This window comes from Scyliorhinus canicula, chromosome 6 (assembly GCF_902713615.1).
Source record: "Scyliorhinus canicula chromosome 6, sScyCan1.1, whole genome shotgun sequence".
Lineage (NCBI taxonomy): Eukaryota > Metazoa > Chordata > Chondrichthyes > Carcharhiniformes > Scyliorhinidae > Scyliorhinus > Scyliorhinus canicula.
Window position 1 is genome coordinate 12,570,274 of NC_052151.1, and position 25,646 is coordinate 12,595,919.

At 44.3% G+C, this 25,646-nt stretch overlaps 1 protein-coding gene across 1 annotated transcript in view; it reads left to right on the forward strand.

The window, feature by feature from the left end:
- The window catches only part of polr1c (RNA polymerase I and III subunit C), a 35,336-nt gene extending 18,681 nt beyond the window's left edge, over positions 1-16,655 (forward strand). Inside the window, exons 4-9 of the mRNA XM_038798957.1 lie at positions 854-986; positions 5,517-5,636; positions 5,782-5,934; positions 8,546-8,695; positions 9,844-9,960; positions 16,243-16,655. Coding sequence (XP_038654885.1) covers positions 854-986; positions 5,517-5,636; positions 5,782-5,934; positions 8,546-8,695; positions 9,844-9,960; positions 16,243-16,361 — 792 coding nt within the window. The 3' untranslated portion in view covers positions 16,362-16,655. The remainder of the gene's footprint in view (positions 1-853; positions 987-5,516; positions 5,637-5,781; positions 5,935-8,545; positions 8,696-9,843; positions 9,961-16,242) is intronic.
- Positions 16,656-25,646: the final 8,991 nt, after the last annotated feature.

Consider the following 25,646-nt stretch of genomic DNA (forward strand, 5'->3'; position numbering starts at 1 on the left):
ATTAAATTTAAAATCTAAAGTACTATTTTTAAAATATGGAATTGATGTATAAAACTCAGTCTGACTCTGATAATCATGTGATGCAGCAGTACTCGCCTTTCATATTTGCGGTCTGATCTCCCTTTTATGTGGCCACTGTAGAAATGTTCAATTTGATTTGGCAAACATTTTTTAAAATTTAGAGTACCCAATTCATTTTTTCCAATTAAGGGGCAATTTAGCATGGCCAATCCACCTAGCCTGTCCATTTTTAGGTAGTGGGGGTGAAACCCACGCAAACGCGGGGAGAATGTGCAAACTCCACATGGTCAGTGACCTAGAGCCAGGATCGAACCTGGGACCTTGGCGCCGTGAGGCAGCAGGGCTAACCCACTGCGCCACTCTGCTGCCCTTGATTTGGCAAACATAACCGGTATTACCACCTTTCAGTCTAATGCTGAACTATACAACAGCTTCGATCTGTGCTGTGCTGAGCTAAATGGTAACCTCAATACCCATGGCATCATAGTGAAGACTAATCCTGTCCTCGTCCCAACATTCGCACCTCCAGTAATCCAACTCCTCCTTAACCCAGTGATTCATTCACAGGAACACCTCTGTTGTGCATGATCCGATTTTGTTTTCCCATCAAAGTAGGTACCCAGATGAAGGTAATTGCTGTGTCTCTATCACAGCCTGACGGATATGTAATTCAGCAAACTGGGAATTGAATAGACCCTTATATTTGGCCAGATGAGATGTCACCAAGTACTATTACTAAATCAATTTTTTTGAGTCGCTATTTGACATAATTTGCTATTGTGTTTAATACATTGAACCTGCTGCATTGAATCTAACATTAGTTGTTGCTCAGGTCCCAACTATGGCTGTGGAGAAAGCATTTATCTACAACAATACCTCCATTGTACAGGATGAGATTCTGGCACACAGACTGGGGCTCATCCCCATCAAGGCAGACCCACGACTGTTTGAGTACAGGAGCACAGGTGAGAGGGCTAACAACAACCTGGTTATGCAGACGTGTGCTGTGGTCTTCCTGATGGTTCAGTTTTGTGCATCTTCAATTGCAGGAGGCAAGGACTGTCCGGAATTGGAGGGAAGTGTGGGGACAAATTAAATTACTGTCTCCCCATTCCTCCAGCTTCCCTTGAGTGCAAGACATTGTTGGGTTTTTAACTTTAAACGTAAAAGGGAAAGGAACGTCAATGCGACTTTCCGGATAAGCTGAGCTGTATTGATGACGAACAGGAGGCAAGAGGGTCTAGAAATATGTCAGAGTCTTTAAACCTGGGGGTACGTGCAGTAGGAGCATTTGAGATGGTTTATGGAACACCAGTAATCCCCCCCCCTCCCCCAATGTAATGCAGTGTGCACCTTTACCAACCAGATATCTAGTGTGCCCAAGCAGCCATCGCTATCATGTGATTTTGCTCAATTCCAAATCAAATAGGCACTTCATTCAACAATAGCTTCAACCAGAAACAGCAAAACTGATTTATTAAATAAAGTTTCCAGACTTAACTATCCATTCTCAGATCATGAGAAAACTGCTTTATTAAACCCCAGTGTAGACTGAATATGAGAGCTGGTCATTCAACATTAAAGTAGATGAAAGCAAATTACTGCGGATACTGGAATCTGAAGCAAGCTGGCCCCTATCCAGCCCCCCGCTCCATATCCCCCCACCCCACAACAATATAAATCTGACCCTATTTCCAGTTCTCTACAGCTTTGACAGAGTCACCCAGACTCGAAACGGTAGCTCTCTTCTCTCTCTCCACAGACACTGTCAGACCTGCTGTGCTTGTCCAGCATTAAAGTAGACCATGGCTGATCATTATCTCAACCATGTCGCTTCATGTTATTAGTCTCCAGAAATCTCTCAATTTCGGTCTTGAACATGCTCGATGATTGAGCTTCCACAACTCTCGCAGGTAGCGAATTTCTAAGATTCACCATTGAGTGAAGAAATTCCTCCTCGTCTCAGTCTTAAATGTCCTGCATCTTATTCTGAGACTGGTTCGAGACTCACTGGTTCTAGATACCCAATAAGAATTTTGTTCATTCTTTGAAACTGGAGAATGCAGGCCTAGTTTTCTCAATCTTCTCAAGACAGCCCTGCCATCGGAAGGATTAGTCTGGTGAACCTCCATTTTACTCTCTCCATGGCACGTTTACCACAGAATCCCTACAGTGCAGAGGGAAGCCATTTGGCCCATCGGGTCGGCATTGATCCTCTAAAAGAGCGTGTGGCGACGAGGGGATTTTCACAGTAACTTAATTGCAGTGTTAATGTTAGCCTACTTGTGACACTAATAAAGATTTTTAGTTTTATCTCTAGCCACTTCCTTCAACACTCATTGCAGCTCATTAGGTCCACATGATTCATCCATTTTCCAACCAGTTAACTTTTTGTTTAGTTCTTTCAGTTCAGTCCCTTATTTTCCACACGTCCTTAGTTCCTGAGTATTTCTGGGTGGTCATCTGTGTCTTCCACTGTGAAGATAGATGCAAATTAACTTTAGTTTCTCCGCCATGTCCCTATTTTCCATTTTAATCTCTCCCGCTTCTACCTGTTTGGACCCATATTTGTCCTTGTTAATCTGTTCCTTTTCACATACCATAAATATTTTTACAGTCTGCCTTTGTGTTTCTCGATACTTTGAATTCATATTCTCTTTTCCCTTTCTCAGTTTCATTGTCCCCCTTTGCTGGATTCTAAATTGCTCCCAATCCTCAGGTTTCCCTCTTTTTCTGGCAACTTTATGAGTCACTTCCTTTGATCTAATGCAATCTTTATCTTTTGGTAGCCATAAAGGTAGCCTTTCATGTTGGATTTTGTCTATTAGAGAAATGTATATTTCTTGTAGACCAATAACTCTTTATAGAGCCATTGCCTGTCTACCATCAAATCTTTGTGTATTTTCACAATCCACCATTTAAAAAATTTTTTTTAGAGTATCCAATTCATTTTTCCAAATTAAGGGGCAATTTAGCGTGGCCAATCCACCTAACCTGCACATCTTTGGGTTGTGCAAACACGGGGAGAATGTGCAAACTCCACACGGACAGTAACACAGAGCCGGGATTGAACCTGGGACCTTGGCGCTATGAGGCTGCAGTGCTAACCACTGTGCTGCCCTTCACAATTCACCATAAACAACTCCTCCCTCATAGCTTCAGTTTCCTTCTTCAGATTTAAGACCCTACTTTCCGAATGAACTATATCAGTTTCAAACAGAATTTATGGTCACTGTTTCCCAAAGACTCCTTTACAGCAAGGTTATTAATTCACCTTTTCTCATTAGATAAATTTTAAAACAGCCCAGCCCCTATAAACCCCCTAAATACAGTACTCACCTTTATGGGGTAGTTTTCATCGCTTGTCTTTGGAATTGCAACTGCTTCAAACAGACTCTATCTTTTTAATTTTTTTTGTTTTTAAAATTTAAAGTACCCAATTAATTTTTTCCAATTAAGGGGCAATTTAGTGTGGCCAATCCACCTACCCTGCATATCTTTGGGTTGTGGGACGAAACCCATGCAAACACGGGGAGAATGTGCAAACTCCACACGGACAGTGACCCAGAGTCAGGATCGAACCTGGTGCCTTGGCGCCTCGTGGCAGCAGGGCTAACCCACTGTGCCACCGTGCTGCCACAAACAGACTCTATTTTAACAGAACAGGCTGCAGAATAACCCTAAGAATCACAAAGGAGGCAAGGAAAATGATGTGGCTATTAAATTCAAAAATTTTGGCAATCAAATTAAACCTGCTTTAAATTTGAGTTGAGTGTTCTTGCCTTTTTCCCAGATACCTGATCAAGCATATTTATTTGGCAATTCTCAAACAGGCTAAACCAGAGGGCAGCTGACTTTTGACTAATTTCTTTGTCACTGACAGTACATGGTAAACCCATTCTTCATTTTTGTCATGTATAGTTTAAAACGTTTCGGCTTGTAAAACAGTACCGAGTGAGTGCTGCATTACTACAGCGCTATTCCTCATATTAAATGTTAAACGGGCTTTAACTGATGTTCCAGTAGTTTGAGTGAATGTTAAAGATTCTATCGCACTTTTCAAAGGAACATCGAGGTGTTCTAGTGTAGACCACCTAATGTTGGGGAGGTGGTGTTGTCGCTAGACTTGTAATCCAAAGACCCAAGTTGAAATCCCACCCTGGCAGATGGTAAAGTTTGAATCCGATAAAAATCTGGAATTAAAAATCTTTTTAAAAATAAATAATTTTTATTGAAATTTTTTGAAAAATGTATAGCAACAGAACAATAATAATAATAACAATAATAAACACCCCCCGGCACCCGTAACAACGCATATAACAAACCCCCCCTCCCACCCCAAACCCAATAAACAACAAAATACATTAACAATAATTAAATTAACATAAACAATACCCCCCCAGGAAACCCCCCCCCCCCCCACCGGGTTGCTGCTGCCGCTGACCGAGTTCCTTATTGTTGAGCCAGAAAGTCGAGGAAAGGCTGCCACCTCCTAAAGAACCCTTGTACCGACACCCTCAGGGCGAATTTGACCCTCTCCAGCTGAATGAATCCCGCCATGTCGTTGATCCAGGTCTCCACGCTTGGGGGTCTCGCATCTTTCCATTGCAACAAGATCCTCCGCCTGGCTACTAGGGACGCAAAGGCCAAAACACCGGCCTCTTTCGCCTCCTGCACTCCCGGCTCCACCCCAACCCCAAATATGGAATTAAAAATCTAATGATAATCTTAAAACCATTGTCTATTGTGGTAAAACAGGGGCTGGATTAGCATAGTGGGCTAAACAGCTGGGTTGTAATGCAGAACAATGCCAGCAACGCGGGTTCAATTCCCGTACCGGCCTCCCAGAACAGGCACCGGACTGTGGCGACTAGGGGCTTTTCACAGTAACTTAATTGAAGCCTACTTGTGACAATAAGCGATTATTATTATTAGATTATTATTATTATTAAAACCTCATCTGGTTCACTAATGACCTTGAGGAAAGGAAATCTGCCGTCCTTACCTGGTCTGTCCTACTTGTGACTCCAGATCCACAGCAATGTGGTTGACTCTCAAATGCCCTTGGGCAATAAATGCTGACCCAGCCAGCAACACCCACATCCCATGAACAAATACCAATTAGATATTTGTTTCATTGCTGTTGTGGGACTGCTACTTATTTTTTAAAATAAATTTAGAATACCCAATTATTTTATTTTCCAATTAAGGGTCAATTTTGCACGGCCAATCCACCTAGCCTGCACATCTTTGGGTTGTGGGGGCGAAACCCATGCAGACACGGGGAGAATGTGCAAACTCCACACGGACAGTGACCCAGAGCCGGGATCGAACCTGGGACCTCAGTGCTGCAGCCCCAGTTCTAACCACTGCGCTACCGTGCTGCCCTGGACTGCTATTTATTGACAACCACTGTACTTCAAAGGTGAAGCATTTTCTATGTTCTATTGCGATAAGGATCTATATAAGTGTTGGTGTTTTATTTATTCATAAAGGGGATGAAGAAGGCACGGAGATCGACACTCTTCAGTTTCAGCTTAAAGTGAAGTGTACAAGAAACCCTAAAGCACAGAAAGATTCCTCAGACCCTGAAGAACTATATTTTAATCATAAAGGTTTGCTCTGTTTGGAAGCAGCTTCTTAATGTATTTAAATACAAAATCTAAAGGGGGCTTAATTCGTCAAATGTCCCTTGAATGAATGACATGCCCCTGTGTCATACTACTGAACAGTCCTGAATTCTTCTGTTTGCCCTTCCAGTCTACTCCAAGCAGATGAAGTGGATACCAATTGGGAACCAGGCTGACCTCTTCGGACAGGTTGACATCCGACCTGTACATGATGATATCCTGATAGCTCAGCTCCGCCCTGGACAGGAAATTGATGTCGTCGTGCACTGCGTGAAAGGAATCGGTAAGGTGGGAGGGAATCGGTAAGATGAGAGGAAATCGGTACGGTGGGAGGGCTGTGGGGTGGGATGGTGGAAGTATGTTGCTTACAACCCATTAGTGAAGTACAAACACATAAACGGAAGCTTTTAACAGATACTGAGAGCTCAATACTGCAGAAAATCTAGAGAATAAAACATGTCAGGGCATATTTGAAAGGAAAGCAAAAAGAGGGAATGAACAGCTATTAATAATAATCTCTTATTGTCACAAGTAGGCTTCAATGAAGTTACTGTGAAAAGTCCCTAGTCGTCACATTCCGGCGCCTGTTCGGGGAGGCTGGTACGGGAATTGAACCCGCACTGCTGGCATTGTTCTGCATTACAAGCTAGCTGCTCAGCCTTCTGTGCGATTAGCAAGTAAAATCAAAGAAATTTCAAAGATGTTTTTACAGATACATAACAAGCAAGCGGATAACTATAGATAGAGTACGGGATGTTCAGAATCATTTGTGTCTTTTCATAATAGAGAGGGAAGGTACAGACATTGCAATTAGGGAGGCAGAGTGTGAAATATTAGATTAAATTAACATGGTGAGACAGGAAGTATTAAGGGGTTTAATATCTTTGAAAGTGCTCCGTACCCAGGCCCAGATTTTATGGATCCTAGTTAAGGGAAACAATAGGAAGGATAGTCATTTGGTTCTACAGAACTTGAGTATCAATTTTTTAAGAAAAAGCGAGACATTCTGTCCAAACATTTCATCTTGGGGCAGCACGGTGGTGCAGTCTCACGGCGTCGAGGACCCAGGTTCGATCCCAGCGTGGCTCTCACCCCCACAACCCAAAGATGTGTAGGCTAGGTGATTGACCACCCTAAATTGCCCCTTAATTGGAAAAAAAAATTTATATAAAAAAACAAAAGAAACAAACCCTATTCATCTTTCTCTCTTCAGGACAGATTCTCAAGAGCACCAAATCTCAACCGGAGCAATAATACGTACTGCATGAAAAGAGGGCGCTGATTTGTTGTCAAGTGGGATCTGATTAGAGGCATTGTTGTGGTGAATGCACCAGGGAACAGTTAATTGCCAAGCTTTTGTTTTAATTCAAACCAGGCAGGTTGACTGTGATTGGTCATTGCATTGCCATAGGAAATGAACCAAGCGATGGTTGTCCCATTTGATATTCTTAGAATCAGTGCAGAAGGAGGCTATTCGGCCCATCATGTCTGTACCGACCCTCTGAAAGATCACGCTACCCAAGCCCAATCCCCCGCCCTACCCCAATAACCCCTTAACCTAATTTACACATCTTTGTAGAATAAGTTTAGAGTACCCAATTCATTTTTTCCAATTAAGGGGCAATTTAGTGTGGCCAATCCGCCTACCCTGCACATCTTTGGACAGTGGGAGAAAACCAGAGCACCCAGAGGAAACCCACACAGACATTGGGAGAAAGTGCAAACTCCACACACCCAAGGCCAGGATTGAACCCGGGTCCCTGGCACTTGTTTTCCATAGAGCGTTCATGATAACGTCATCCTTGGCCAGTCGCAGATCCCTGTAATCTTCGAGGGACACCCCAGGCTACAAGGATGCCTCCTTAGGATATCCCCTCAGGTCGTGGCTAATGACACCACTGCAGAGGCCTCAGACCCTCGGGGAGACCAGATATAATGAGTCTTACGGTGACCAGATCTGTATTGTTGTGAATCTTACTTGTTGAATGCAAGACGAGAAACTTCTCTTTTCATTCTCAACAATTAAAAAGTATCTTGTATGCTGTTCAAATGCTGTAATCTACAATATTATGGACCAACGGTTAATGCAGGATCAGGCTGTGCTGCTGCTGGCGGCTGATATGGACATAATGGATGACATGGCCTCCTTTCACACTGTAAATGTCTATGACGTTATGCGGAATAAAGCATAGCCAAGCAACAGAAACAGCATAGTGGTTAGCATAGCTTCCTCACAGCTCCAGGGGCCTGGGTTCAATTACAGCCTTGGGTGACTGTCTGTGTGGAGTTTGCACATTCTCCTCGTGTCTGCGTGGGTTTCATCCGGGTGCTCCGGTTTCCTCCCACAAGTCCTGAAAGACGTGCTGTTAGGTAATTTGGACATTCTGAATTCTCCCCTCTGTGACCCGAACAGGTGCCGGAATGTGGCGACTAGGGGATTTTCACAGTAACTTCATTGGAGTGTTAGTGTAAGCCTACTTGTGACAATAAACATTATAAAGATTATATAATAGGTTAGGTGGGGTATGTGAATAAGGCGGGAAGTGGTCCTTGGTAAGGTGCTCCTTCAGAGGGTCGGTGCAGACTCAATGGGCTGAATGGCCTCCTGCACTGTAGGGATTATATGATATGATTCTATGAGAAGATTACCAACCCTGACTGACCAAGCTGGGATTTTTAGAAAAGGAAAGACCAAGAGGGGACCCAATCAAGATTTTTTAAATTATGAAAGGGTTTGATAGAGTTACTTGGAGAAAACATTTTCACTTTTTGTGGACTCCACAACTATGTCCATAAATATATGATGGCCATAAATAAATCTAACAAGGAATTCGGGAGAAACTTCTGTCCGTGACGTGTAATGTGCTATATACTTTCTTTTGTACTCCCCTCAGGTAAAGACCACGCCAAGTTTTCTCCTGTTGCTACGGCAAGTTACCGACTTCTTCCTGATATAACTCTGCTCAGTCCTGTGGAAGGGGAGCTGGCAGACAAACTAAAACGCTGTTTCTCTCCTGGTGTCATTGAGGTTCAGACAGCGAACGGTTAGTCTGTTCTGTTCCCTATGAAAGCTGTAATTGTAAGATGGTTTCTTGAGCACTTCAGACATGAGACGGTTATGGGAAGATTGAAACAAATATTCAAAATAATGATTGAGTAAATAAGGAGAAGCTGTTGCCACTGGCAGAAGAGTTGGTAACAAGACAACACAAGGTTTAAAATAATCAGCAACAATGATTTGGAATACACAGCCTGAAAAGCCGGTGGAACCAGATTTAATAGTAATCTTCAAAAAGGACAAACATTAGAAAAGGGGAAATTTACAGGGCTATTGGAAAGGAGCAGGGGAATGGACTAATTGGATAGCAACTCTTCCAAAGAATCAGCATAGACATGAGCTAAATGGCCTCCTTCAGTGTTGCAGCATTGAATCAGTGTGACCTGCAGTGGACTCCAGTACTTTAGAGCTTTAAGTGGGATAGTTTGCCAGGTCACTGTCCGTGTGGAGTTTGCACATTCTCCCCGTATCTGCGTGGGTCTCACCCCCACAACCCAAAGATGTGCAGGGTAGGTGGGTTGGCCATGCTAAATTGTCCCTTAATTGAAAACAAAATTATTGGGTGCTCTAAAATTTAAAAAAAGAAAGTCTCAGCACAGACATGGTAGGTTGAATGGTCTATTTCTGTACTGTCAATTCATTGTAATGTCTGAGATTCAGGCAGACAGTGGCTCAGTTCATTCATTTTGCAGAGTATTACTCTGCACAAGTGAAATCCTGTCCTCACCAAACATGCTGTCTGGCATCCTTGCACAGGGACAAGTGGCGTACCTCCAAAGGACAGTCTGGGAAATCCAGATTTATCAGCACCATATTGATGCAGGTTTCCATCTGTCACACTCAATTTGCACATAATAGATTGGATTGGATTTGTTTATTGGCACGTGTACCGAGGTACAGTGAAAAGTATTTTTCTGCAAGCAGCTCAACAGATCATGTAAGTACATGAAAAGAAAAGAAAATGCATAATAGGGCAACACAAGGTACACAATGTAAATACAGAACACTGGCATCGGGTGAAAATGTTGAAGTAGCCAACCTGAACTTGCTGGACTCTGGTATTGGACTGGTATACTGGATTGATTGTTTCCATGATAACATTGACATGATGGTCAATTGTTCCTTTTCTTATAGGGAGAAAATTTGCAACAGTTGTGAATTCCCGCTTGGACACCTGCAGTCGTGAGATATTCCGCCATGATGACCTTAAGAATTTAGTCCGACTTGGCAGAGTTCGCGATCACTACATCTGTAAGTGAAGGCTGTGGATGGATTAGCATGACAAAATGCGTTCTTTTGGGCATATTGATTGATCAGTTTGCAGTTAAAGATGATTCCAGATGGCGTGTTTGATTTTTGTTTTATTTTGGGGCTGCGTGTTGGCATAGTGGTTAGCACAGGGCTAAATCGCTGGCTTTGAAAGCCGACCAAGGCAGGCCAGCAGCACGGTTCAATTCCCGTACCAGCCTCCCCGAACAGGCGCCGGAATGTGGAGACTAAGGGCTTTTCACAGTAACTTCATTTGAAGCCTACTTGTGACAAGTGATTTTCATTTCATTTTCACTGCTGCCTCACAGTGTCAGGGACCTGGGTTAAATTCTAGCCTTCGGTGACTGTCTGTGTGAAGTTTTCACAATCTCCCTGCTATAAAATAGAGGAGCACAGATAAGGTAGATAGCCAACATCTTTCCCCAAAGGTAGAGGAGTCTAGAACTAGAGGGCATAGGTTTACGGTGAGACAGGACAGATACAAAAGAGACCAGAGGGGAAATTTATTCACAGAGGGTGGTGAGCACCTGGAACGGGTTGCCAGAGGCAGTGGTAGAGGTGGGTACAATTTTTTCCTTGAGGAAGCAGTTTGACAGTTACATGGGCAGTATGGATATAAATGGATATGGGCCAAATGCGGGCAATTGGGACTAGCTTCGTGATAGAAACTGGGCGGCATGGACAAGCTGGGCCGAAGGGCCTGTTTCCATGCTGTAAACATGTATGTATGACTCTAGCAGTAAAACACACTTACTGCTAGAGGCATGGATGGAGCAGAATTTGTAAGGAGCATCCAGAAGGATTTCTTGAAACAATATGTAAATAGCCCTGTCTTCTTATGCTCTTGGCGTAGCATAAGCGGCTTCCTTGATGTGCACTCTGACAAAGGAAGGTTCAGACATGGAGATAATTTCAACACGTTTATTGAACTATTTACAATTCTCCTACTCGGGTTCGCCACTACTGTTAATCCTTCTATAGCCACTCAGACTGACAAACTAGTCTGCTACAATCCACGTGGTGGGTGTGATGTTGAATCAACCCTGTGTCTGTACTCACTGAGTGTCTCCACTGGAAAGAGGAAGATCATGTGTGCTGTGTCCTTTATATATGGGTTGGTGTAATGCCCCCCTGTGGTAGTGTCACCTCTGTGTGTATCGTGAATGCCCATTGGTCATGTCCTATCTTACTGACCTATTGGTTGAGTGTCTGTATGTCATGTCACTGGTGCTCCCTCTAGTGTCTATCTCGTCTATGTGTACTTACATTAACCCCTTGTGTATCTACCGTGATGCATATCACCACAAGCCCAACACGGGAAGGGGCCATATTAGACCCGGTGCTGGGGAATGAGCCCGGCCAGGTGATCGAAGTTCCAGTAGGCGATCATTTCGGGAACAATGACCATAGTTCTGTAAGTTTTAAGCTGCTTCTGGAAAAGGACAAGAGTGGTCCTCAGGTGAAGGTGTTAGACTGGGAGAAGGCTAATCACAACAGCATTAGGCAGGATCTGGAGAGTGTTGACTGGGCGAGGCTGTTTGAGGGAAAATCGACATCCGGCATGTGGGAGGCTTTCAAATGTCAGTTGATTAGAATTCAGGACCGGCATGTACCTGTGAGGACGAAAGATAAGGGTGACAAGTATAGGGAACCCTGGATAAGAAGGGATATTATGAACCTTGTCAAAAAGAAAAAGGAAGCATTCGTAAGGTCTAAAAGGCTTAGGACAGATGAAGTCCTTGAAGAATATAAAGCAAGTAGGAAAGAACTTAAGGTAGGAGTTAGGAAGGCTAAAAGGGGTCATAAAAGGTCGTTGGCAAACAGGATTAAGGAAAATCCTACGGCGTTTTATACATATGTAAAGAGCTAGAGGCTAGCCAGAGAAAGGGTTGGTCTATTCAAGGATATTGGAGGTAATCTATGTATGAAACCAGAGGAAATGGGAGAGATACTGAATGAATACTTTGCCTCAGTATTCACCAAAGAGAAAGACTTGGTGGATGAGGAGTATAGGGTAGAGTGTGTAGATGTTCTGAGTCATGTTGATATTAATAAGAGGAGGTGTTGGGCATCTTAAAAAGCATTAAAGTAGATAAGTCCCCAGGGCCTGCTGGGATCTACCCCAGAATACTGAGGGAGGCAAGTGAGGAAATTGTTGGGGCCTTGACAGAGAATCTTTGTATCCTCATTGGCTACAGGTGAAGTTCCAGAGGACTGGAGAGTAGCCAATGTTGTTCCATTGTTTAAGAAGGGCAGCAGGGGTAATCCAGGAAATTCTAGGCCTATGAGCCTTACATCAGCGGGTGGGAAATTATTGGAAAAGATTCTTTGAGATAGGATTTAATCACATTTGGAAACAAATGGACTTATTAGTGATGGATAGCATGGTTTTGTGAAGGGGAGGTTGTGCCTCATTAATTTGATCGAGTTTTTCGAGGAAGTGACAAAGATGATAGATGAGGGAAAGGCAGATGATGTTGTATACATGGACTTCAGTGAAGCCTTTGACAAGGTACCTCATGGTAGACTGGTACAAAAGGTGAAGTCAGATGGGATCAGAGGAGAGCTGGCAAGTTACAGAAATGGCTTGGGCACAGAAGACTGAGGGTAGCAGTAGAAGGGTACTTTTCTCAATGGAAGGTTGCGACTAGTGATGTTCCACAGGGATCAGTTCGGGGGCTTTGTTGTTCGTAGTGTATGTAAATGATTTGGGAGAAAATGGAGCTGGTCTGATTAGTAAGTTCACAGATGACATAAAAATTGGTGGAGTTGCGGATAGTGAAGAGGATTGTCAGACGATACAGCAGGATATGAACTGGTTGGAGTCTTGGGCGGAGGAATGGCAGATGGAGTTTAGTCTGGACAAGTGTGAGGTAATACACTTTGGAAGGTCCAATGCGGTTGGAATGACACAATAAATGGTAGAACTTGCGAGTATTGACAGGCAGAGAGATCTGGGTGTATATGTCCACCGATCACTGGAAGTGGCAACGCATGTGGATAAGGTGGTCACGAAGGCATACGGCATGCTGACCTTCATCGGTCGGGGTATTGAATATAAAAATTGGCAAGTCATGTTGCAGCTATACAGGACCTTAGTTAGGCCTCATTTGGAATATAGTGTACAATTCTGGTCACCACTCCACCAAGGGACTGGTTTAGCTCACTGGGCTGAATCGCTGGCTTTTAAAGCAGGCCAGCAGCACAGTTCGATTCCCGTACCAGCCTCCCTGTACAGGCGCCGGAATGTGGCGACTAGGGGCTTTTCACAGTAACTTCATTGAAGCCTACTCGTGACAATAAGCAATTTTCATTTCATTTTTCATTTTACCAGAAGGATGTGGATGCTTTGGAGATGGTACAGAAGCGGTTTACTAGGATGTTGCCTGGTGTGGAGGGCATTAACTGTGAGAAGAGGTTCGATAAACTCGGTCTGTTTTCACTGGAATGATGGAGGTTGAGAGGCGACCTGATAGAGCTCTACAAGATTATGAGTGGCATGGACAGAGTGGGTAGTCAGATGCTCTTTCCTAGAATAGGAGAGTCAAGTACTAGGGGAATGGGTTTAAAGTGCGTTGGGAAAAGTTTAAAACTGATGTGCTGTATTGTTTTTTGGTTTCCTCCGGGTGCTCCGGTTTCCTCCCACAGTGTAAAGATGTGCAGGTTATGTGGATTGGCCATGCTAAATTGCCCATTAGTGTGCAAAAGATGTGTGGGGTTTGGGTGGGGTTTCAGGATGGGGCCGTGATAGGGTGCTCTTTCAGAGGGCCATATGTCGTCCTTCTGCACTGTAGGATTCTGTGACATTTTATAAGTTCCACTCTTCTGCACATCACCATCACCTTGATGTTACTGAATCCTGCAGGGGGTCAGTTGAATTGCATGTATGGGCCGAGACTACATTTATTGGTTGGTTGAAGACAAATGTAGGTCCCTTACAGTCCGAAACAGGAGAATTTATAATGGGGGACAAAGAAATGGCTGCGCAAATAAATACATACTTGGGGCAGCACGGTGGCCTAGTGGTTAGCACAGCTGCCTCATGGCGCTGAGGTCCCAGGTTCGATCCTGGCTCTGGGTCACTGTCCGTGTGGAGTTTGCACATTCTCCCTGTGTCTGCATGGGTTTCACCCCCACAACCCAAAAAATGTGCAGAGTGGGCAGCACGGTGGCCTAGTGGTTAGCACAACCGCCTCACGGCGCTGAGGTCCCAGGTTCGATCCCGGCTCTGGGTCACTGTCCGTGTGGAGTTTGCACATTCTCCCCGTGCCTGCGTGGGTTTCGCCCCCACAACCCAAAAATGTGCAGAGTAGGTGGATTGGCCACGTTAAATTGCCCCTTAATTGGAAAAAATAATTGGGTAATCTAAATTTAAAAAAAAAAAAAAACAACAAAAAAAAACTCTTTAAAAAAAAAAAAAAAAAATGTGCAGAGTAGGTGGATTGGCCACGCTAATGGGCCTCACGGTAGCATGGTGGTTAGCATCAATGCTTCACAGCTCCAGTGGTCCCAGGTTCGATTCCCGGCTGGGTCACTGTCTGTGTGGAGTCTGCACGTCCTCCCTGTGTGTGCGTGGGTTTCCTCCGGGTGCTCCGGTTTCCTCCCACAGTCCAAAGATGTGCGGGTTAGGTGGATTGGCCATGCTAAATTGCCCGTAGTGTAAGGTTAATGGGGGGATTGTTGGGTTATGGGTATGCGGGTTACGTGGGTTTAAGTAGGGTGATCATTGCTCGGCACAACATTGAGGGCCGAAGGGCCTGTTCTGTGCTGTACTGTTCTATTCTATCTATGAATCTAAATTGCCCCTTAATTGGAAAAAATAATTGGGTAATCTAAAAAAAAAAATTTTAAATACATACTTTTGTTTTGTCTTCACAAATAAGATACTCGAGATGTTGGGGAATGCAAGATTTAATGATAGGGCGGAACTGAAGGAGATCAATATTAGTGGAGAAATGGTGTTGGTGAAATTGATGGGATTAGAGGCTGATAAATCCCCAGGGCTGATAGTCTGCATCCCAGAGTACTGAAGGAGGTGGCTCTAGAAATAGTGGTTAAATTGGTGATCATTTTGCAGGATTCTCTTGACTCTTGATATAGATTGGAGGGTAGCTAATTTAACCTGACTATTTAAAAGGGGTTCGAGAGAAAATGGAATTATAGACCAGTCAGCCTGACATCAATAGGAGGGATAATTCTAGAATCCATTATCAAAGATTTTATGATGTGGAGATGCCAGCGTTGGACTAGGGTGATCACAGTAAGAAGATTTATAACACCAGGTTAAAGTCCAACAGGTTTGTCTCTAATCCGAAAGCTAATGATTCGAAACAAACCTGTTGGACTTTAACCTGGTGTTGTAAGATTGGATTGTGGGGGTGAAACCCACGCAGACACTGGGAGAATGTGCAACCTCCACACAGAGAATGACCCGGGGCTGGGATCGAACCCAGGTCCTCAGTGCCGTAGGCAGCGAGCAGCGCTAACTACTGCGCCACCGTGCCGCCCATGTTGACCTTCATAGTGAGAGGTTAGAGTACAGCAGCAGAGATAACTTGCTGCAATTATACAGGGCCTTCGTGAGGCCACACCTGGCAAAATTGTGTGCGGTTTCCTCCTTATCTAAGGATCTGGACATCCCCAGATGGTCAACTAAGGTCAGCTAAAGATGGACCGTGTTGCTGTTGGACATCTTTCAGATAATAGGGCTGCCGCTCAGATTACAACATTCAGACCCTGACAGAAAAATCTTAAACTAATACAGAGGATCTGGGGTCTGCCCAAGTCAATTGGAAGTGTGGTATTCGTCTTGGCCTGTTGGGTAAGGAAGGGAAAAGTCATGTTGAGTTCCTACGCCTATTGGTTGTCAACAATGTGTCTTTAACAAAATGTCTCCGGCTGCTTGACTGGAGTGTTTTACCAAGCCACTTGAGACAAAGAGGCAGGTGACCAAAAGCTTGGTCAGAGGTAGTTTTTAAGGAGGAGGGAGAGTTAGGGAGATATACTGAACCCCTCGCGGAAGACGTTTATATCTGCTGCGTTTGGATGTGAAGGACTATGGTGGCCCATTCTTCCCAAATGCACAACTGAATCAGCTCACACAATATATTGGGCAAGGTGCAAAAAAGCAGCCAGAGTTCGGCCAAGACCCCAGTGGCTTCAGGAGGAGAGGAATAGTCTTTTTTTTTAAAGCACACACAATTGTGTCAGACTTGCTGAAGATGGAGTACAATTGCTGTTCACTAATCTTTGTTATCATTAAAGTTTCAGTTGAGTCGACAGGCATTCTTCTCCCGGAAATGTTGGTGTCTGAAGCCTTGAAAGTGTTGATGACAAAATGCAGGCGATTTTTAAATGAACTGGATGCAGTACAGATGGACTGAACTTTCCAGGTCCAGTTGAGTCTGGGCTGAGGACACTTTGAGAAGCAACTTGCTTTGGCAGAAGTAGCAGCATGATCCTGATCACAGATCATGTCTAATTGTATTACAGTATCATTGACGGATTTCATCTTCAACTCCCCCAGTGCTATTGAGGATTGGCACTTGTATAAGGCGTCAATGATTTGTGACTTTCTGTTGATGAATATTAATTTTTTCCAAGTATTTATCCCCACGGGGATGTGTATATATGCTGCAATATTAAATAATGAACACATCAGTCATATCTTGTAACAACTTGGTGTAAAACTAGTTTCTACTCTGAGATAAAAGTACGTCAATGTCATTGTTGCAAGATGATTGACGTATCTATCCAGTCTTAACCAGAGAATTGCACAGAAACATGGGAATTAGGAAAAGAAATAGGCAATTCTGCCTTTCGAGCCTGCTCCGCCATTCAATCAAATCAAGGCTGATCTCTTCCTGGTCTCAAAGTCACCTCCCAACCTATTCCCCATATCCCTTTAATTCATTTTTATCAGAAATATATATATCTCCTTCTTGAAGCCATTTAATGATTCGGACTCCACCGCAGTATTTGACAGCGAATTCTACAAATTCACCACCCTCTGTGAGCAGTAGTGGGCCTCATCTCAGTTTTAAATGCCCCACAAAGGGGAATATTTGGTCTAAGTTTACTTTATCAATCCTTTTACTATTTTATATACTTCAATCAGATCCCCTCCCATCCTTCTAAACTCCAGTGCGTAGAAGCCCAAACTGTTCAATCTCTTCACACATCAAACCCTTCAATTTTGGAATCAATCTGGTGAACCTCCTGTGAACTGTTTCCGATGCCACCATAGCCTTCCTCAACAATCTCAATTAATTCTGGTGTCCCCCAAAAAATGATTTTGATTCCCTAATTCACATTTACATGCTGCCTCAAAGTGGTATCTGAAAATATCTCTGATTTCACATGCACACTGACAGTGGGCTGCATGGTGGCACAGTGGGTAGCACTATTGCTTCACAGCTCCAGGGTTTCAGGTTCGATTCCTGGCTTGGGTCACTGTCTATGTGGAGTCTGCACGTTCTCCCCGTGTCTGCGTGGACTTCCTCCGGGTGTTCCGGTTTCCTCTCACAAGTCCCGAACGACGTGCTGTTGGGTAATTTGGACATTCTGAATTCTCCCTCAGTGTACCCGAACAGGTGTCAGAATGTGGCGACTAGGGGATTTTCACAGTAACTTCATTGCAGTCTCAATGTCAGCCTACTTTTGACAATAAAGTTAAAGATTATTACCTTGGGGCTCTGGGTCACTGTCCGTGTGGAGTTTGCACATTCTCCCCATGTCTGCATGGGTCTCGTCCCCACAACCCAAAGATGTGCAGAGAAGGTGGATTGGCCACACTAAATTGGCAAATATTAATTGGGTACTCTAACTTTGTAAAAAAAAAAAGATTATTATCTAGTTTTACCTCAAACACCACCTCCCTTGTCCCTTCAAATTATCAGCCATCCAGTACAGAGCAAGAATTTCCTTCAACTAAATATCCTAAAGACCAAAACCATTGTCTTTGGCCCTTGTGTGGACCTGACTCTACCTTTTTCCCTGGCTGCTGTCAGAGACCGAACCTAATGTTTGTAACCATGTGTCATTTTTTTAAAAATGTTTTTATTAAGGATTTTTCATATTGCACAGAACAAAGGTAAGCGTGACCACATGAGAACAAAAAGAAAATACAGACACATCACACGCCTTTTATTATTTACATCAGTTGACTTTTTGTTATTTGCAATGGTTACGGCTTCTTCTTTTACTTTTACCCGTATGCATTGATTTCTAGCTGGGGCTCCTGCCTCCCTCTCCCCTTTTTCTTCCTAAACCCCCTCCACTTCTGGTCTTTTGGCTTGCCCTCTTCCCTCATCAGTTCTAATGTCCTGTTTGGTTGCCGTGACTCTGTGTTATATTGTTTGCTGGGCATGATTGGGCTCCATGCCTCTTTATTTCCCCTCCCCCCTCCCCTTTTGTTTGCGTTCATTGTTGTACCGTGGCTTCCCCCTCCCTTCCTGGCTTATTGGCTGTTGCCCATAAACAGGTCTTGATACAACTGGGTGAATGGCTCCCATGTTCTATGTTTTGTGGAAGCCCTCTTCCGACCCCCTAGATGATGAATTTAATTTATTCCGATAGGTCGGACAGCCAGCCTGCAGTTTTGAGTGGTGCTGCTGATCGCCAGACAAGCAGGATTCTCCGGCAGGCGATTGGGGAGGCAAAGGCAGGGGTGTTGGCCCTCCTCCTCATAAAGAGATCTGGTTTTTCTGAACCCCGAAGACTGCCACCCTCGGGCATTGTTCCACCCTCATCCCCACGTCCTCGGACATTGCCTCGAAGAAGGCTGCCCAGAACCCAAAAAGTCTGGGGCAAGACCAGAACGTGTGGGAGTGGTTGGCCGTGCCTCCTTGGCACCGTTCACATCTATCCTCCACTTCTGGGAAGAACCTACTCATTCGAGTTCTGGTAAAGTGGGCTCTGTGTATTACTTTCAGCTGCATTAAGCTTAGCCTTGCGTATGTGGAGTTAATCCTGTACAGTGCTTCAGCAGCACCACCCAAAACTGCAGGCTGGCTGTCCAATCTACCCTTGATCTTCCTCCTACTTTTGGATTGGATTAGGTCAGATTTGTTTATTGTCTCGGGCGGCATGTGGCGCAGTGGTTAGCACTGGGACTACGGCGCTGAGGACCCGGTTTCGAATCCTGGCCCTGGATCACTGTCCGTGTGGAGTTTGCACATTCTCCCCATGTCTGCGTGGGTTTCAGCCCCACAACCCAAAGATGTGCAGTTAGGTGGATTGGCCACACTAAATTGCCCTTTAATTGGGCTCTCTAAATTTATAGAAAAGAAAAGATTTGTTTATTGTCATATGTACTGAGGTCCAGTGAAAAGTATTTTTCTGCGTGCAGCTCAAACAGATCATTTAGTACATGAAAATAAAATATGTAATGAGGCAACACAAGGTACACCAGGGGTGGGCAAACTTTTCCGTGCAAGGGCCACATTCAGAAATTCACAATTCATAAAGGGCCGCATAGTATATTAAGTAAAATAATTACTTCACCCGGTTATGATTCTGGGCGCCTCATATAGAACATAGAACAGTACAGCACAGAACAGGCCCTTCGGCCCTCGACGTTGTGCCGAGCAATGATCACCCTACTCAAGTCAACGTATCCACCCTATACCAGTAAGTAACCCAACAGCCCCCCCCCCCCCCCCCCCCCCCCCCCCCATTAACCTTAAAAAAAAAAAAATTTTTTTTTTTTTTAATGACTTGGTGGGCCGCAGAAATACCTTTTGCGGGCCATAGTTTGCCCACCCCTGAGGTACACAATGTAAATACATAGACACTGGCATCAGGTGAAGCATATAGGAGTTTAGTATTTATCAGATCAGTCCATAAGAGGGTCGTTTAGGAGTCTGGTAACAGCAGGGAAGAAACTGTTTTGAATCTATGACTGCGTGTTCTCAGACTTTTGTATCTCCTGCCCGATGGAAGAAGTTAGAAGAGTGAGTAAGCCGGGTGGGAGGGGTCTTTGATTATGCTGTCCGCTTTCCCAAGCAGAGGGTGGTGGCGGGTTCCCGTGATGGACTGGGCTGTGTTCACGTCTCTTTGAAGTTTCTTCTGGTCTCGGGTCGAGCAGTTGCCATACCAGGCTGTGATGCAGCCAGATAGATGCTTTCTATGGTGCACCTGTTAAAGCTAGTAAGAGTCAATGTGGACACGCCAAATTGCCTTAGTTTCCTGAGGAAGTATTTGCGCTGTTGTGCTTAATAGGGCAAACATAAAATACACAATGTAAATACATTGATATAGGCATCAAGTGAAGCATACAGGAGTGTAGTACTACTCAGGAGACAAGATGTGTGAAGTGATCAGATCAGTACATAACAGGGTCATTGAAGAGTCTGGTAACAGCGGGGAAGAAGCTGTTTTTGAATCTTTAGACTTGAAATGTCTTTGAATTTCACTTTGCCTTAAAAGTCATTGCATTTCAAATATTCAGGATTAACATTATGCTCTCATCTTGTGCTGTGTAAATCCTGAAAGGATAGGAAAACAAAACAATTTGTGCAAAAATTGCGGTTGATTTGATGCGCTAAATTTCACCAGAGGCACCCCTTTATTTTGTTTAAATTTAGAGTACCCAATTCATTTTTTCCAATTAAGGGGCAATTTAGCGTGGCCAATCCACCTAGCCTGCACATCTTTGGGTTGTGGGGCGAAACCCACGGAAAGGGACAGCACGGCGGTGCAGTGGGTTAGCCCTGCTGCCTAACGGTGCCGAGGTCCCAGGTTCACTGTCCGTGTGGAATTTGCACATTACATAAGAACTAGGAGCAGGAGTAGGCCATCTGGCCTCTCGAGCCTACTCCGCCATTCAATTAGATCATGGCTGATCTTTTGTGGACTCAGCTCCACTTTCCAGCCCGAACACCATAACCCTTAATCCCTTTATTCTTCAAAAAACTATCTATCTTTACCTTAAAAACATTTAATGAAGGAGCCTCAACTGCTTCACTGGGCAAGGAATTCCATAGATTCACAACCCTTTGGGTGAAGAAGTTCCTCCTAAACTCAGTCCTAAATCTACTTCCCCTTATTTTGAGGCTATGCCCCCTAGTTCTGCTTTCACCCGCCAGTGGAAACAACCTGCCCTCATCTATCCTATCTATTCCCTTCATAATTTTATATGTTTCTATAAGATCCCCCCACATCCTTCTAAATTCCAATGAGTACAGTCCCAGTCTACTCAACCTCTCCTCGTAATCCAACCCCTTCAGCTCTGGGATTAACCTAGTGAATCTCCTCTGCACACCCTCCAGTGCGAGTACGTCCTTTCTCAAGTAAGGAGACCAAATCTGAACACAATATTTCAGGTGTGGCCTCACTAACACCTTATACAATTGCAGCATAAACTCCCTAGTCTTAAACTCCATCCCTCTAGCAATGAAGGACAAAATTCCATTTGCCCTCTTAATCACCTGTTGCACCTGTAAACCAACTTTCTGTGAATCATGCACTAGCACACCCAGGTCTCTCTGCACAGCGGCATGCTTTAATATTTTATCATTTAAATAATCCCATTTGCTGTTGTTCCTACCAAAATGGATAAGCTCACATCTGTCAACATTGTATTCCATCTGCCAGACCCTAGCCCATTCACTTAACCTATCCAACTCCCTCTGCACTTTTCGCTTTACCACTCATCTTAGTGTCATCTGCAAACTTGGACACATTGCCCTTGGTCCCCAACTCCAAATCATCTATGTCAATTGTGGGCCCAACATGGATCCCTGTGGGACACCACTAGCTACTGATTGCCAACCAGAGAAACACCCATTAATCCCCACTCTTTGCTTTCTATTAATTAACCAATCCTCTATCCATGCTATTGCTTTACCCTTAATGCCATGCATCTTTATCTTATGCAGCAACCTTTTGTGTGGCACCTTGTCAAAGGCTTTCTGGAAATCCAGATATACCACATCCATTGGCTCCCCGTTATCTACTGCACTGGTAATGTCCTCAAAAAATTCCACTAAATTAGTTAGGCACGACCTGCCCTTTATGAAACCATGCTGCGTCTGCCCAATGGGACAACTTCTATCCAGATGCCTCGCTATTTCTTCCTTGATGATAGATTCCAGCATCTTCCCTACTACTGAAGTTAAGCTCACTGGCCTATAATTACCCGCTCTCTGCCTACCTCCTTTTTTAAACAGTGGTGTCACGTTTGCTAATTTCCAATCCACCGGGACCACCCCAGAGTCTAGTGAATTTTGGTAAATTATCACTAGTGCATTTGCAATTTCCCTAGCCATCTCTTTTAGCACTCTGGGATGCATTCCATCAGGGCCAGGAGACTTGTCTACCTTTAGCCCCATTAGCTTGCCCATCACTACCTCCTTAGTGATAACAATCCTCTCAAGGTCCTCATCTGTCATAGCCTCATTTCTATCAGTCACTGGCATATTATTTGTGTCTTCCACTGTGAAGACCAACCCAAAAAACCTGTTCAGTTCCTCAGCCATTTCTTCATCTCCCATTATTAAAACTCCCTTCTCATCCTCTAAAGGACCAATATTTACCTTAGCCACTCTTTTTTGTTTTATATATTTGTAGAAACCTTTACTGTCTGTTTTCATATTCTGAGCAAGTTTACTCTCATAATCTATCTTACTCTTCTTTATAGCTTTTTTAGTAGCTTTCTGTTGCCCCCTAAAGATTTCCCAGTCCTCTAGTCTCCCACTAATCTTTGCCACTTTGTATGCTTTTTCCTTCAATTTGATACTCTCCCTTATTTCCTTAGATATCCATAGTCGATTTTCCCTCTTTCTACCGTCCTTCCTTTTTGTTGGCATAAACCTTTGCTGAGCACTGTGAAAAATCGCTTGGAAGGTTCTCCACTGTTCCTCAACTGTTCCACCATAAAGTCTTTGCTCCCAGTCTACCTTACCTAGTTCTTCTCTCATCCCATTGTAATCTTTGTTTAAGCACAAAACACTAGTATTTGATTTTACCTTCTCACCCTCCATCTGTATTTTAAATTCCACCATATTCTGATCGCTCCTTCCGAGAGGATCCCTAACTATGAGATCATGAATCAATCCTGTCTCATTACACAGGACAAGATCTAGGACCGCTTGTTCCCTCGTAGGTTCCATTACATACTGTTCTAGGAAACTATCGCGGATACATTCTATAAACTCCTCCTCACGGTTGCCTTGACCGACCTGGTTAAACCAATCAACATGTAGATTAAAATCCCCCATGATAACTGCTGTACCATTTCTACATGCATCAGTTATTTCTTTGTTTATTGCCTGCCCCACCATAATGTTACTATTTGGTGGCCTATGGACTACTTCTATCAGTGACTTTTTCGCCTTACTATTCCTGATTTCCACCCAAATGGATTCAACCTTATCCTCCATAGCACCGATGTCATCCCTTACTATTGCCCGGATGTCATCCTTAAATAACAGAGCAACACCACCTCCTTTACCATCCACTCTGTCCTTCCGAATAGTTTGATACCCTCGGATATTTAACTCCCAGTCGTGACCATCCTTTAACCATGTTTCAGTAATGGTCACTAAATCATAGTCATTTACGATGATTTGTGCCATCAACTCATTTACTTTATTCCGAATACTACGAGCATTCAGGTAAAGTACACTTATGTTGGCTCTTTTACATCTGTTTTGAATCTTAACATCTCCAGTTTTATTCCTTTTAGTATTACTGGGCCTATTCACTGTGCTCCCCTCAGTCGCTGTACCTTGTACTGTCGCCCTTTTTGATTTTTGACTATGGCTTCTCTGCCTTACACTTTTCCCTTTACTTCCTTTTGCTTCTGTCCCTGTTTTACTACCTTCCAACTTCCAGCATTGGTTCCCATCCCCCTGCCACATTAGTTTAAACCCTCCCCAACAGCTCTAGCAAACACCCCCCTAGGATATCGGTTCCAGTCCTGCCCAGGTGCAGACCGTCCGGTTTGTACTGGTCCCACCTCCCCCAGAACCGGTCCCAATGCCCCAGGAATTTGAATCCCTCCCTCTTGCACCATCTCTCGAGCCACGCATTCATCCTATCCTGACATTCCTACTCTGACTAGCTCGTGGCACTGGTAGCAATCCTGAGATTACTACCGTTGAGGTCCTACTTTTTAGTTTAACTCCTAGCTCCCTGAATTCAGCTTGTAGGACCTCATCCCGTTTTTTACCTATATCGTTGGTGCCTATGTGCACCACAACAGCTGGCTGTTCACCCCCCCAGAATGCCCTGCGACATCCCTGACCCTTGCACCAGGGAGGCAACATACCATCCGGGAGTCTCGATTGCATCTGCAGAACCGCCTGTCTATTCCCCTTATGATCGAGTCCCCTATCACTATAGCCCTGCCATTTTTCTTCCTGCCCTGCTGCACAGCAGAGTCAGCCATGGTACCATGAACCTGGCTGCTGCTGCCTTCCCCTGGTGAGCCATCTCCCTCAACAGTATCCAAAGCGGTATATCTGTTTTGCAGGGAGATGACCGCAGGGGACACCTGCACTGCCTTCCTACTCTTGCTCTGTCTTTTGGTCACCCATTTTCTATCTCCCTCAGTAACCTTCACCTGCGGTGTGACCAACTCGCTAAACGTGCTATCCACGACCTCCTCAGCATCACGGTGGTCCAAAGTGAGTCCATCCGCAGCTCCAGAGCCGTCAAGCGGTCTAACAGGAGCTGCAACTGAACACACTTCTTGCACGTGAAGGTGCCACGGACAATGGACGTGTCCCTGAGCTCCCACATCGCACACGAGGAGCATGACACGGGTCTGGGATCTCCTGCCATGTCTTAAACCTTAGGTAAACTTATACAACTACAATTTCAAATAACGAAAGAAAAATAAATAAATTAGACAATGAAAAGAAAAACTATTTACCAGTCACTTACCAGGGTTAAAATGTACCTCTTCCCCAACCAGCTTCGAATTCCCAAACTCACTCTTGGTTGTGCCTCACTCTGGCTGTGTCTTCTCTGGCTCACTGGGAGAACTCACCCAGGGTCTCAGATGCTCCCTGGTTCTCTCCCTGCAGATTCAAAGTTACAGGCCAGAAGAAAGAGAGAGAACAAAACTGTAGAGAAAAAGCACCTTCTCCCACTCTGCACCGAATTACCTCACTGCACCAAATTACCAAGTTCCAACTTCCCACTCTGGATGTGCATCACTCCGGCTGTGTCTTCTCGACTTGAGCAAAGCTTTGTCCCATGTTTGCGTGGGTTTCACCCCTACAACCCAAAAAATGTGCAGGCCACACTGAATTGCCCCTTAATTGGATAAAATGAATTGGGTTCTCTAAAAAAATTTTAAAAGAAAAGAAAAACATGGGAAGAATGTGCAAACTGCACACGGACAGTGACCCAGAGCCGGGATTGAACCTGGGACCTCGGCGCCGTGAGGCAGCAGGGCTAGCCCACTGCGCCACTGTGCTGCCCAGAGGCAGCCCTTATGGTATTACTCCTATAGCATGCTTTTGCTACATGATGCTTTTGATTGTACATTGAAGTTTGGTCAGTGGTAAGTACATGCACATAGTATCTGCCTGTGGGATAGTGTGGCTAACTAAAATCTCAATGCACACAAGCAGGTGGGCTTCACTCCCTGCGTACAACAAATTAAACATCAAGAAAGCCATGCATGTGGTGTGTAAAAGATAAAATACAAGCAAACT